The sequence below is a fragment of the Paralichthys olivaceus genome, chromosome 15 (genome assembly GCF_024713975.1).
Source record: "Paralichthys olivaceus isolate ysfri-2021 chromosome 15, ASM2471397v2, whole genome shotgun sequence".
Taxonomy (NCBI): domain Eukaryota; kingdom Metazoa; phylum Chordata; class Actinopteri; order Pleuronectiformes; family Paralichthyidae; genus Paralichthys; species Paralichthys olivaceus.
This window is the reverse complement of record NC_091107.1, coordinates 6,702,809-6,715,718: the sequence shown is the minus strand read 5'-3', so window position 1 is coordinate 6,715,718 and position 12,910 is coordinate 6,702,809. Positions and strand designations below refer to the sequence as shown.

The following is a 12,910-nucleotide window of genomic DNA, read 5'->3' as shown; positions in this document are numbered from 1 at the left end:
GAGGGTTGTTGGACTTTTGAACCGTGCAGTGGTTTGTTGATGGTAGTTTTCATCATGTTGCGCAGTGCTGACACAGAGAGACGTGACCTTGCATCCAGCTGGAGAGAGCAGAGCTGCCTCATCCTTTTTCTTTCACCTCATTTACACAACAGCAGGAAACATGCAGACGGGATGGGAAAGCCCAGAGAAAGGGAGGAGGATGATGGAGTTAACTGAGGTTTATTTCAAGGAAACAGTCAAAAGAAGAAAAGTTTTAATTTCCTGTAAAGAGCTTTGGGCTGAAATAATTAAACTGCAGTGCAAAGAAGAAAAAGGGAGATCAACAAGAGACAATAAGAATTTAAACAGGCATCATGTGATGGGGAATAATTTCATGATCAATATACGCATTAGATTGTCTCTTATTTGCGGAAATATCTTGATAATTGTCTCCTTGACTGATCAGCTTCAAAAGTTAATCATTTAAAAATACCCTCCAAAGTTATATTTCCTACCAAGTTCGGTGAAAATCCATCTGTGCGTTTTTTAGTTATACTGTACATACACATACATATAGAGGAAGAAAACGATTCCACAGCACAAAACAGGTCTGAGCCTTCAGACAGTTTCAAATTGAGCTTGGTAGAAAAATCAAAACATCACAGTTAAATAATCAACTTATATCAATCACAAAAGGTTGATATGAACCTCCTGTCTGAAAGTGTTGTTGTTAAGCTCCAAAGCATCGTGCACACAGTTTATAAAGACTTAGTGAGGCCAGAATTATCAGCAGGGACGACTACATGTTGGAATGAAATCTGAAAGATGATCAAACTGAGATATGAGTTATATCCTTTTAGTGATTTATGTTTTTTAAGTGTTTTTAGGGCAGGTGCAATATTCAACTCGCTTTTATTCTGCGTTATTATTCTGGGTCTTACAGACTATGTCCTTGTGTCTGTTGCACAATGTACTGTTCTGCAGCTGCTGTAGCACTTTGGCACAAGAACAATGTCCCCATGGGGACAAGTAAATTTGATTTGATTTGAAATCCCAGACATTATTTCTGTTTGTGAGTGATAACCTGATGTAATTATCTTGGAGAGGCTACAGTTGACAGAAGCCCCGAAGCATCTGTGATTAAACAAAGAAATCAAGTCTGAAACTGATACACAACTGTTTCTCAGAGTCTCTGGCATGAACATTTTCAGCTGGACCCAATACAAAAACACACACAGAAACACAGTCAGGCTCACCCTGGCCCGTCGAGCGTGGAGGTGAGAGGGGGACGAGAGGGACGAGCGGATCAGGGGCCTGCTCCGAGTCAAAGGTCGTGAGCGACGTCTAGTCAGTGGCTCACATTTGTCTGGAGATCTGCAGCTGCCCTGATCCTGACTCTGGGCTTGGCTCGCCGTCCTGGCCACAGCAGGGGCACCCTGGGAGGACAGAGAAGCAGTATAGTCAAAAGGGCGACACAGAGAAGGTGCAACATAAAACCAAACACAGCCCAACCGAGAGCTTTTCTGGAGGCATGGACATCCTACGCTGGGAGATATAAAGAGTATCAATTAGAATTACATTTTGTGGGTTTTTATGGTTTACTTTCACTCATTGTAAGAAACTGTCTCACTCTCTGCCAATTCTTCTCTTCTGTTGTTTTGTTTGCTTGTGTTATTTGCAGTTGGGTTCAAAATGAATGATTTTATGCTGAAATCCAACACATCCTGTCATGTCTCACCGCAGCTGTCTCTCCTTCAGTCTGTCCAGCAGCTCCCTGTATCTCTGCTGAGTATTCAGAGGAGCGTCGGTCACTGTGGAGTGTTTGAAGATATAAAGACGATGTTGATGATGTGTCTGCCCCTCAGTCATCAAGAAATAAAAACCTTATCTGAGACCATTATCTTCACTCCCCTAACTGACAACACTGGAAAGTCCATGAGTGACTGTACCACTTCAGGGCTGTGCTTCCCGCTTTTTCCTCCCGTCCAACACTGAGCTTATGACATTGATGTGTGTGCAAATGGGAGAGTGTGTGTGTGTGAGAATGAAAGTGAAGGAGAAATGACATTGATATCTGTAAGCAGCTTCTACTCCAACAAAGATTCCTGTCCACAAATGCACAGATGGACACAATTCCCGTTCATCACAACACACAATGCTTGCTTGTGTAGAAAATTCCCTTTCCGACCTCGTAGAACATTTCCATCAGAGAGAGGGCATGATGCTGTCGCTAATTTCTCAACAGTGTGGTCACAGTTAGATAACAACATCAAGGACTGTGTCCGCTAAACAAAGACCCTTCAGTCCAAACTGAAAGTTACTCAACGTCTCAACTAAACTGTATTTTCACATTCATTCATTGAAATTGTCAATTCTCCTTTTTTAAATGGAAACAATAGAGAGGAGGAGTCTGTGGCCATGCTGGTCCCATTGTCTCTACTTATATATACATGTGGTGCGACGTTGCCCATGTAACGCTAGTATTCCCTTAATTCCAACTAAAGTTTCACGAATGATCGTATCAGGTCACATTCCTAAATGACGCATCAAAATTGCAAATGCCCTAAAGAGTCTTGTGATGTCACAGATATTTTAGAAAAGGTATTTTGCAACGATTGAAAAGGTGCAAAATTAAATGTAGAGGCATCATATCTTATATCAAAAACATGTTTTACCCCATAAATGTTACATTTTGGGGCTACAGCTCCATCGGCCTCTATTCATTGTGGACGTGGAAGTTCTCTCTATATTTGAGTCTCTGGTACTAAACAAACGTTAAGTCACTAAAGCTTTTAAGTCATACCAAGGGAGCAGAGAATATGTGCTACACTTTCATGGTGATCCCTCCATTATACATTCAGACATTTCACTTAAAACCACAATTGTGAATATCCTATACCAGGGGAAACCCCAGATGCTTGGTAGGATTCACTGTCTGGGAACCGTGGCAGTTGGGAGGATGTGTCAGTGGACGCTGACAGACGTCCCTCCAACTAAAAATATCCCTAAAGTTTCCAAGTGTCAAAAATAGAGTTATTGACTGGCTTCCTTGAATATAATTGGCATAATTGAGCCTGTGGTTAAATGTTCAGAGTATAGTGGGTGAGGAAAGAATGAAGAGATAATCACATAATATTTTTTAGAGTGATTATTTCAGGGGGGTTTTCTATCTCAAGCTAATGACAGAAAGTTCAGTTATTGGCCGGCACAGTGGATTAAAGAGAAGTCATGATAGTTCACATGAAGTTCATTTCTTATTTTAAGTTCTTTATCACTCTGCCCTGAGAAAGTCTTTTACTGCCATTCTGGGCTGAGGTCATTTAATCTTAATTACCCTATAAATATTTGACATGTTTGGGATAAATGGTCTTGCTGCTCCTCTTCTCCTCTGAACATTTTTATTGATTTCTCTCTTTTATTGATCATCTTACTGTGCTGCATTGTGAATTTCACCACCAAGGGTCACTGCATGCCGTCTATCCCCACTGCAAATAAAATTTGACTTAGGGTCACATAAAAATACTTGACAGAAAATGGGACACATAAGCTAAACATGTCTGTTTTATGGCCGTTTTTCCAACGTGCCAGACAGTTTGATTGAGATTAGCCTGATTAAATGCAGGCTTTTTATAAGAATTCCTAAACTTCTGTGCTGTTGGTTTAAGAGCTGTTTGAGGTTACCAGATTTACACTGGGTAAGCATAATGAGGCAGCTGGAATGAGGACAACAGAGGAGCGCAGCACAGAGACGCAGCTACAGACGGTTCCTCCTCCAGAAATTATGTTAAATACACCTTTAAAAAAACAATATGCGGGAATAAGCTGAGCGCTCGTCATCTGTGGTCTCTGAGGGGGATTGCTGCAGTTTCCAGATGGATGCCAGACAAATCCGAAAGTACCTGATTCATGAGGGGAGTTAATGGCAGAAAAACAACAGGCCTGGAAACAGTCCAAACTATTATTCTTAATGAATCCACCCCATAGGAGAGACTGCAGACCTGGCAACCCATTCCCCTGAGTAGGCTCTCTGTCCGCCATGTGTGTGGTACCCTGTATGACTTCATGGAGAAATGTGCTTCAGTGTGTGTGGCCACGAAGAGTGTGATGTAAAGTGTTACTGAAGTTATGGGTCTGAAAATCAAATAATATATTGCTGAAGGTAACAGCACTCCCTAACTTCAATGAGATTCTTCTAGTCTATACAAGAAAATCTATATAAATCCTGTCATCATTTTTTAAAATTTAATTCAAATTCCGTTTTTCTGTGCCTTTAAGTCATCTGAGCTTCACTCACCATGGTGCTCTGCTGCTCCGGTTCAGCTTTGGTCTCATCTGGTTTGGAGGAATCAGCCCTTTGGACTTCTTGGTTCTCCTCATTGATATGAACCAACTTGTTCATCAACAGCTTCATGGAGTCACAAGCCACAGCCTAGAAATATGTGGGTTGAAAAGACATAAACGCAGGTAAATGTGGCTCATGGGCAAACTCTGGGGTTAACGTTGCACTGGGGCATTTCATTTATGCTGCCCCCCCAACACACACACACACATACACACACACTCCTCATCCACCTACTCCACCCATTCGTGCTTTTTCAGTAAACACAGTGAACCCCACATTGTGGAGGAGGTGACGCCTTCTTAATGAGATTATTGCAGAGCAAAGACGACAGTAGAGAAAAATGTGTAAAGATAGGTGTTGGCAAGGAATAAGCTGCTTTTGCTGCATCTAAAAACAGCAATGCACCCAATGCACGTCATGTAAACGTGTATTTATCCGTATCACAGTTATGCACATACCTAAACCCTCGCTTTCCCTCTCTTTTCCTTTCCACCCATTGGTCGTTGGCTCTGACTGAGACACTTGTTCGCTGGGGTTCCAGGAAATGAACAAACCGCTTTGTTTCTGGGCTCCGCTGCCAATCCCTTAGTCCCAGAGGCTGATAGCACAAATAGGGCCTCTTTGAGGAGCTAGAAGTCCAAAAACAGCCCCCTCACTCACTCACACACACTCATACATACATACACACACACAAGTATGTCCTCACACACCCACCCACCCACACACACACACTCGTGCACACAAACACACCCTTCTGTCCACTCCTATTCCCAAACCCATCATGCTGACCAGTTTAAAAAATGTCTGCAGTAACAGCTTTGGCAGTAAAGCCATTTCCTGTGTGTTACAGCCCCCACATCTCCAGATTCCTTCACACTGGAACACAGAAGGCTGCCTATGTGCACCAGGGGGCTATTTTTACCCTCACTATGAGGGACAGAGCCGGGGCGAGGGGAGAACACGGGGAGTGGAGGCTTTTTGGTGGCACGAGTGAGTGCAAACAGGAACACACACGCAGGGTGGCATGTGAACTGTGCTAATGTGAACCCACATCATTGCATATATATACACACATTTGCACACACTCACTCTCCACAGTGCTCTCAAAGTTCATGAAATGTTAATGGGATTCTGTCTAAAGTATTTGCTGATGATTGAGCTCTTAATGCATCACTGTATCTCTGCTACACAACCATTTTATTAGTGGTCTGAACTGTCCAGGACAGACTGAGACATCTATTAGCTTGATACACATCAGTATGAATAGCTAAAGAAGAGGAACCATAGTGTGCGCTGCCTTTCTGGAGGGAAAATACAGATATATACAATATAGAAGAGAGGAAACACGAAATCAGTCAGTTTTCATTGGCTAAATCCTGGGGATTTGCGTTGCTTTGTATTTTCAATTTCTATCGATGCACCAAAATATAATGTCATTCAGTGGAGCACATACCTCCGCCAAGTCCCAACAGTCCACGTGAATTCAACCAAATTGCACCAAATTTCACAAATTGCCTGATTTTTTAAATCAAGATACATTAACTATTCTTATTAGGGAAAATGTTGAAAATCTAACAATCTACATCAAAATGTAATGGGCTCTTTCTTGGCCCATGTCCCATCTTCCTACCAATCTGTTGATCTGTCGTTTTTGTGTAATCCTGCTGACAATACAATTCACGGACAAGGCTGGAAACATAGCCTTCCGAGGCAGAGGTGAAAACAAACCAAGTCCAAACCTGATGTCAGATGAAACCAGCTTTCATTCTATACTCTTTTCTGCCATTTAAGAGTTATTATAGTTATGTTATCAGCATCCACAACCACAACAATCAAATGGATTTCAATCATCTAATTGAAAAAGGAAATCTTCAGCGCTCCGTTCTGCTACAGATATAAAAGATATGCACGTCTGCAGCAGTTGCTTCACTGGCAAACTCGTTCAGATGATTTTCCAAATCCAGAGAAGCGTGTGGGACATTCCAGCTATCAGGCTAAATATACCACCAGAAATGAGCAATTCATGAGGACGGGCAGTTGCACTTTTTGTGAACTGCAAACAAGACGGGGGTTCTTTACGATGCACAAGTCACTCCTTTGTTCATCTATAAAAATAATATATAGTAGTGTTGTGCACTCAAGTAAGAAAAAAAAAAAATTCATAATATTTTCTATGAGAAAAGTACAATGAGTATTAGAGTCACAATTATAAGACTCATTTCTCTTTAAAGGCCATTTAAAAACTTTGCTCTACATTCCTCAAATTATTTCATCTGGCAAAGTTGTTACCCACAATGAGGAGTGTGACGAAACTGCCCGAGCCAAGATATTCCAAGTATGTGGAGGCACAATGGGGCCACTCAGACTTAACAGGTATTCAAATGAGCATTGGCCCGGACCTGTCAATAAGTGACTTTAAAAACCACTTGGTCAAACTCTGAGAACGACGTTCTGAAAGCAGCGAGGGGAGAACAGATCCTTTCACTTCAGGCCAAGAGGGGATTGCGGTGTGCCAGCGGAGCATTATGGGAACGTGCCAGCGTCTGACGGCCACTCTGACAGGTGTGAGAACATGGTCGGGGGGCAGGCTCACAATAAAGGATGCCCACTGGTAGAGTAAATGCTGGGAAGTGGAGCCAGGAGAAAAATGAGAGGAATGTATGATTGAGGGTTTAGCAGCCAAAAGATTTATTTTTATTCAGGTCCCACACATAAACACACTGTGTTCAACCTTACTTCAAAAATCATATACAAGAGAACTGATGCTGTAGTAAGAAAGCTCTTTATGACCTCCACCAAGGAGATTATGTTTCTACCTGTGTTTTTTTATTTGTTTGAAGGATTACACAAAAACTGAATTCCACCCAACATGCTGGAGAGACGGGATCTGGGACGCACCCATTATATTTTGGTGCGGATACAGATTGAGGGGCAGGTGTATGACTGTTTTTGGAAAACAACTCTTCTTTTTTCTTTTAATCTTCTACTATAAGAAATAGACGATGTCCTTAGACAGCCTTTACTGTATCATATGTTTTCACCTTTGTTGATGGTCAACAGCACAGAAATACAGGAAACATGGAGAGAAAGCAGGAAGTGGATAACAGTGGAAGAATTATGCTAAAGTCGAATCAAGGACATTGAGAACACAATTTGCATTTCAGAATCTTTGCATCTTTGACCGAACCTCAAAAAAGAAACACTATCCTGTTGGTGTGTGTGGACCCTCTGGTATCCTGCACCAGGTAAATACAGGACTGAGTCAGAACACATGTGCTACAGCAGCACACTGTACATAATACACAACATACAACAGGTATGTATGTGGAAACTCACTGGACCCGCAGTTAAAAAATACTCAGGCTGAACTACCTGTAACAATTAGACATTGCTGCTCTCTAGTGGTGCAAGTAGGATTCACAAAATGTGTTTTTTCACTTGAGAAATCTTTGGTATGTGGCGGTAATAAAAGCACAAGTAATAAAAAAGTAATGATTGTTCACTGTCACACTGTCGCGTCTCATTGAGAGAAACTTGAGCTGTTTTTAGTAAAAGCTGCTTTTTCTGCTTTAACAAGACAAATGTATGAAGGTCTGTCTGAAGCTGCTGCAGTTCTTTCTTTCTAGAATTATACATCTCTGACCTTGTTTTCAAACTATTCCTGTCTTTTATTCATTTATCCTTTACTTAACCAGGAAGGTCCCACTATGAAATAATATACTAGCAGGGACAGAAAACAAAAAAACAATATGTGAAAAATACTCAAAAAAACAGCAAACACAGGAAATGAATGACAAAAATGATTTATGGGAAATAAAAAAGTTCAAACGTGTGAAAACGGATTTTAAAACATTTCTCAACACACCAGCAGTTGTTTTTCTTACCTGTTTTCCATTGTTCTCCTCTTCCTCCCTGCCACCTGTGGACTTGGTTCTGCCCTGGTTGGTGGGCTTCGGGCGGCCAGCTGCGGAGCCAATAGGCTGGGCATCCTGTCTCTTCCTCAAGCACTTCCTGTTCCTGCTCAAGTTTCTACGGCGACGACTGACCAGGAATTCCTTATATTGCAACGTCTCCGGAAAGTCATCATCCTCGTCATTGTCACCCTCTCCCTCCTCCGTGTTGGGCGAGGAGGACTCGTCGCCATCAGAGCTATCGTTGGACAAAGTCTCCCGGTTGTCACAATCATAGTCACAGAACACGATGACGCTCGGCTGGTGCTTCACTATTCTGAGCACGTCTGATGAACAGCCTTCTGATGGAGACACACTGGGGCTTCTTTCTTGTTGCTGAGGTGATGTGGCTCCACAATGAGAATTATTATGAGCAGCAGCTCTGTTCTCCTGGTCTGACACCTCCATGTCTTTTCCATGAGTCACTTCTGAGCTTCCGCTGTGTCCTTTCTGCTTTAAGTCAGGATTTGTTGTATCACAAGTGGAGCTGTTATCCACCTTCATCTCCCTCCGTTCGTCATGACTGGCCACAGGCTCTGGAGCACAGTTTAGCAGAGGAACAAGTTCAGACATGGTTCTCCTGCAGTTGCTGGAGCTTTGAGTCAGGAAGGGAACTTGACCTTGCGGGCCATGCAGAGGGACACCCACCGCCTGCAGGTAAATATCCCTGTTAGGCTGCTGCTGAAGAACAGCCGCTACCGGGCCTTCGAGCATTTCTCGTGAACCAGTCCTCATCTGTGAGTTGCTTTCTGGTGAGCACACCTTTGCCTCATGAACAGATCCTGATGAATCAGCAGATGTGATAAAGCAGCTAAGATGAAGCTGTGAGTCGTCGGTAATTTACACTTTAGCCCACATTTGAATTCCCCCAGAAAATACCTGAGCTGGAGACAGAAGGAGAGAGAGAAAGAGCGTGAATGAAAACCTGGGCAAATTGATTCAAGTTCACACTAAAGAACAAATGTATGTAATGATCCAGTGTCGGTGGTTTTCTCTTGGTCAATGTTTACTGTAGATATGGATTCAGGTGTGATGCTTAAGAAGAAGGATAAGTTTGCATTTTATGATTGACTTATCATTTTTGTCTTGGAACATAGAGGCCTTCAGGCAATGAGACATGGTCCTCTACGCAACTATAGCTTATCGATCTACCAGAGTTTGAAACTGTACTGGACTTACATTTTAAAATTGAAATAACTTATTATAGTAATCATACCTAGGTTCGGTCAGGTTTTTATTTCTAACATGTTTTAAAAATTGTTCAAAATAAAAAATATCAGTGGGCAAGTAAGAAAAGGGCACAACAAAAAAGTGACGACAAATATTCAAAATAAATTAATCCTGTCCAAAGAGGAGAAAAAGGAAGATGTGAATAATCATCATACCAACTTTTTTCATATTTCATCAGAACATTTTGTGAACTGCGCAATATTTTGGGGCTTAAGTGTAAATTGTAAAGAAAAATTTATTTGTCATGCAAAATTAAACAGTGTAAAATATGGTATTGCCATTATCTATTAAAATGTGATTTGCTGATACTGGATATTTAAGGACCATTGATGTGATTGGTCCATGCAGGCCAACGTCAAGAAAGTTTGTGTTTGTGACAACCCCACAGCAAGAAGCTGTCAGACTTTTTCAAAAGAAAAAAGCATTTTGCTCAAACCCATTGTTTTTTCCTGGAAGATATTTCTGGCTGCGGGTAACACACCCTTCCCTCGCCTGACGTGTTCTCTCACACTCGCAGTGGTGGGTCTGAAAATCAGCTTCAAACCCTGGAAATTCCTTCACTTTAAAACTCAGACTGCAGAACTTTCCTTCAAGAGTTTCATTGTACACACACATGAGAACAAAGACACATTTGTTCAAAAACCAAGTGTCAGCGAGTCTGTGGAAAAAACTCTAAAGTAACATAGTAAGTAATTCAAGTGGTAAATACTAAACAATTAAAACAAAAGGTGTTTGTAACTTTCACATCTTTCGAGAAAAAAATATTAAAGGTACTATATGAAGCTTTTAAGTATAAGAGAATTCATATGTCAACGTACCAGATGGTTCAGCACAGGAGTTGTTTCATTCACGAACTCATCCAGCGCAGCAGTGTGAAGAACAGGGAGGCAACGCGGGTATCCAGCCACGGCAGCTTGGCACTCGTAGGCTGCATGACACAGATGAGACAGATAGAGAGGGACTTTAAGTCTGGAAATATATGAAAAGCTGTGAGGGGGAGGAGAGAAGAAGAAAAGGCTGAGGAATTCTTTTCCCTCCTACATTACCTCAGAGAGGAGACTAGGGGCTCCACAGGCAGGTGTTCGTGCTGTTGTGGTGTGTGTGTGTGTGTGTGTGTGTGTGTGTGTGTGTGTGTGTGTGTGTGTGTGTGTGTGTGTGTGTGTGTGTGTGTGTGTGTGTGTGTGTGTGTGTGCGTGCGTGCGTGCGTGCGTGCGTGCGTGCGTGCGTGTGTGCATGCGTGCGTCAGGGGTAAAACCTGTGATTCGTGTGTGAATGCAGGCAGGAGAGAAGTTGTGTAATTGATCAAACTGATAAAATAGCTGCACGTACATTTGTCTGATCTTATCCAATTGACTTTGATTGAAAAGCTTTTCGTCTCCGTTGTGCCGTTCACCTTCCCCATTCCTGCCTCTCACTCGTTGCTGTATAATGTGGCTGCAGGCGAAGGATTTTTCACCTCAGAAGCACATTCCTTGACAACACATGAGGTAATGCCTCAAACATGTCAAACTGGCCCTCACTCTAGATCTCTTTCCCTTTATACCTTTTTGAAACTGCAGCGTCTTTGAGTCCTATGGTCAAGAAAAGGGACTTCAGTTCTTAACAAATCTGTCGACACACTGCGGAATTCCTCAGGTTTGCCTGCAAACATTGAATTTTCATGTTTTTTGGAGGAACGTCCTCAGTCAGGACTAAAGACCGTCTTCTTGTAGGTTAACACTGAGGATGATTCTGCCTGTTGAGGCATGTTTGACCATCAAGGTCACAGGGACAGAAGATTTGGTCAAGGTTGAGGAGTTAAGAGCACACTGCTTCTAAACTGAACTGCTCTCTGCAACATTTCTTCACTCACAAACAATCTGTAAAGGGTCCGAGGTATTTGCTAAAAACTCTCTCTCTCTCTCTCTCTATATATATATATATATATATATATATATATAAACATTATATCTTTCCAAATAAAATCCTCTTGTTGTGATATTCTCTCTTCACGATAAAGCATCAGCACAAGTTGATGCGGCTGTTACACTGTCCCATGTTGCCAGGCTGATGGATGCATATCAATTTAACTCAAACATTTCGATACAAGCAACGCCAGCTTGCCATGACACGCTCGTCCATATGTAACATTCCTGCAGAGAGGTAGTTACCTGGGTCAGGCTGAAGGAGCGCAGGGTAGAGTAAGAGGAGAAATGAAGGCAAAGGTTGACAGATTTATTCAGTTTACATAAAGTAAAACAAAGATAGAAAGATAAAAGTTTATGAAGATTGAATCACGTAAGCTGTATTATTTTGGCCGTGTAAACTATACACACATGAAGCCTAATAATGACAACAAACAGCCAGAAAAGAGAGAATGTTACTTTGCAACTTCATCATTGTGTGACCCAAAAAATTGGAATTAAAATCCTGACGACGAAAACCAATTTTCTTTGTTGTAACATGAGCCCTAAAGGGATATAATGTTTTCACAGTTTATTTATTCTTTCCCTTTATTTTATTTTGTTAAATTAGTACCCTGTATGAAAAACCAACCAATCTACCGTTTACAGCTCAAACCTTCTCACCACAGCACAATGTGCAGACTGGGAACATCGTGATCTTGTGTTTCTGTTGTTTGGGATTAACTGTCTCACATTCCTTGGTGCCATCAGACTGTTTCGTTGCAGTCTTCATAAACACACAGAAATCTGAATCAGTAAAGGATAGATGTTATCTCTCCAAATGCATAAAGGTTAGAGAAAGAAAACCTGCTGCTGGGCCTCTTAACCCCTCAACATACCCTGAGTTTATTACCACCTACACTGTTTGTCCTGGGCTACACGCACATACACACACACACACCCGTGTCTCCATGACTTCAGAGGACATTACCTAACCTTTGCCAAACCTAACCTTAACCTAACACTAACCTAAACTTTAACCTAACATTAACCTAACATTAACCTAAACTTTAACCTAACATTAACCTAAACTTTAACCTAAACTTTAACCTAAACCTCGTGTTTGACAGATTTAGGTGAAAGGGATTTATTAGCAGAAATGGAATTATTGTTTTCTTTATTGTTCCCTTTATATTTAAATACTTTATATTTACATCAGAAGTGAGTCCTCTCTCTACGGAGGCCGCCATATATTTTTTTTTTACAGTAGCCCAGACCGGACAAACTAAACAACTTTTGAGTTTTAATGAGAACTGAAGGCCGCCACAGCTTCTCTCTTAGGTTTGGAAGAGGAGGGTGAGGTGTCGAGTATTCACATTCACACACACACACACACACACACACACACACACACACACACACACACACACACACACACACACACACACACACACACACACCACCAGTGATAGAAGATAGTAATCCATCATTTTATGTACATTTACTTTTCTACTTAAATAAAGTAT

The 12,910-nt window shown here is 41.6% G+C and overlaps 1 protein-coding gene across 1 annotated transcript in view; it reads right to left on the bottom strand.

Moving 5' to 3' along the window:
• stard13a (StAR related lipid transfer domain containing 13a) overlaps positions 1-12,910 on the bottom strand; it is a 46,978-nt gene that overhangs the window by 34,002 nt on the left and 66 nt on the right. The window contains exons 2-5 of the mRNA XM_020097325.2: positions 10,320-10,429; positions 8,206-9,155; positions 4,274-4,408; positions 1,236-1,415 (exon numbers count right to left, since the gene is read on the bottom strand). Coding sequence (XP_019952884.2) covers positions 1,236-1,415; positions 4,274-4,408; positions 8,206-9,006 — 1,116 coding nt within the window. The 5' untranslated portion in view covers positions 9,007-9,155; positions 10,320-10,429. The remainder of the gene's footprint in view (positions 1-1,235; positions 1,416-4,273; positions 4,409-8,205; positions 9,156-10,319; positions 10,430-12,910) is intronic.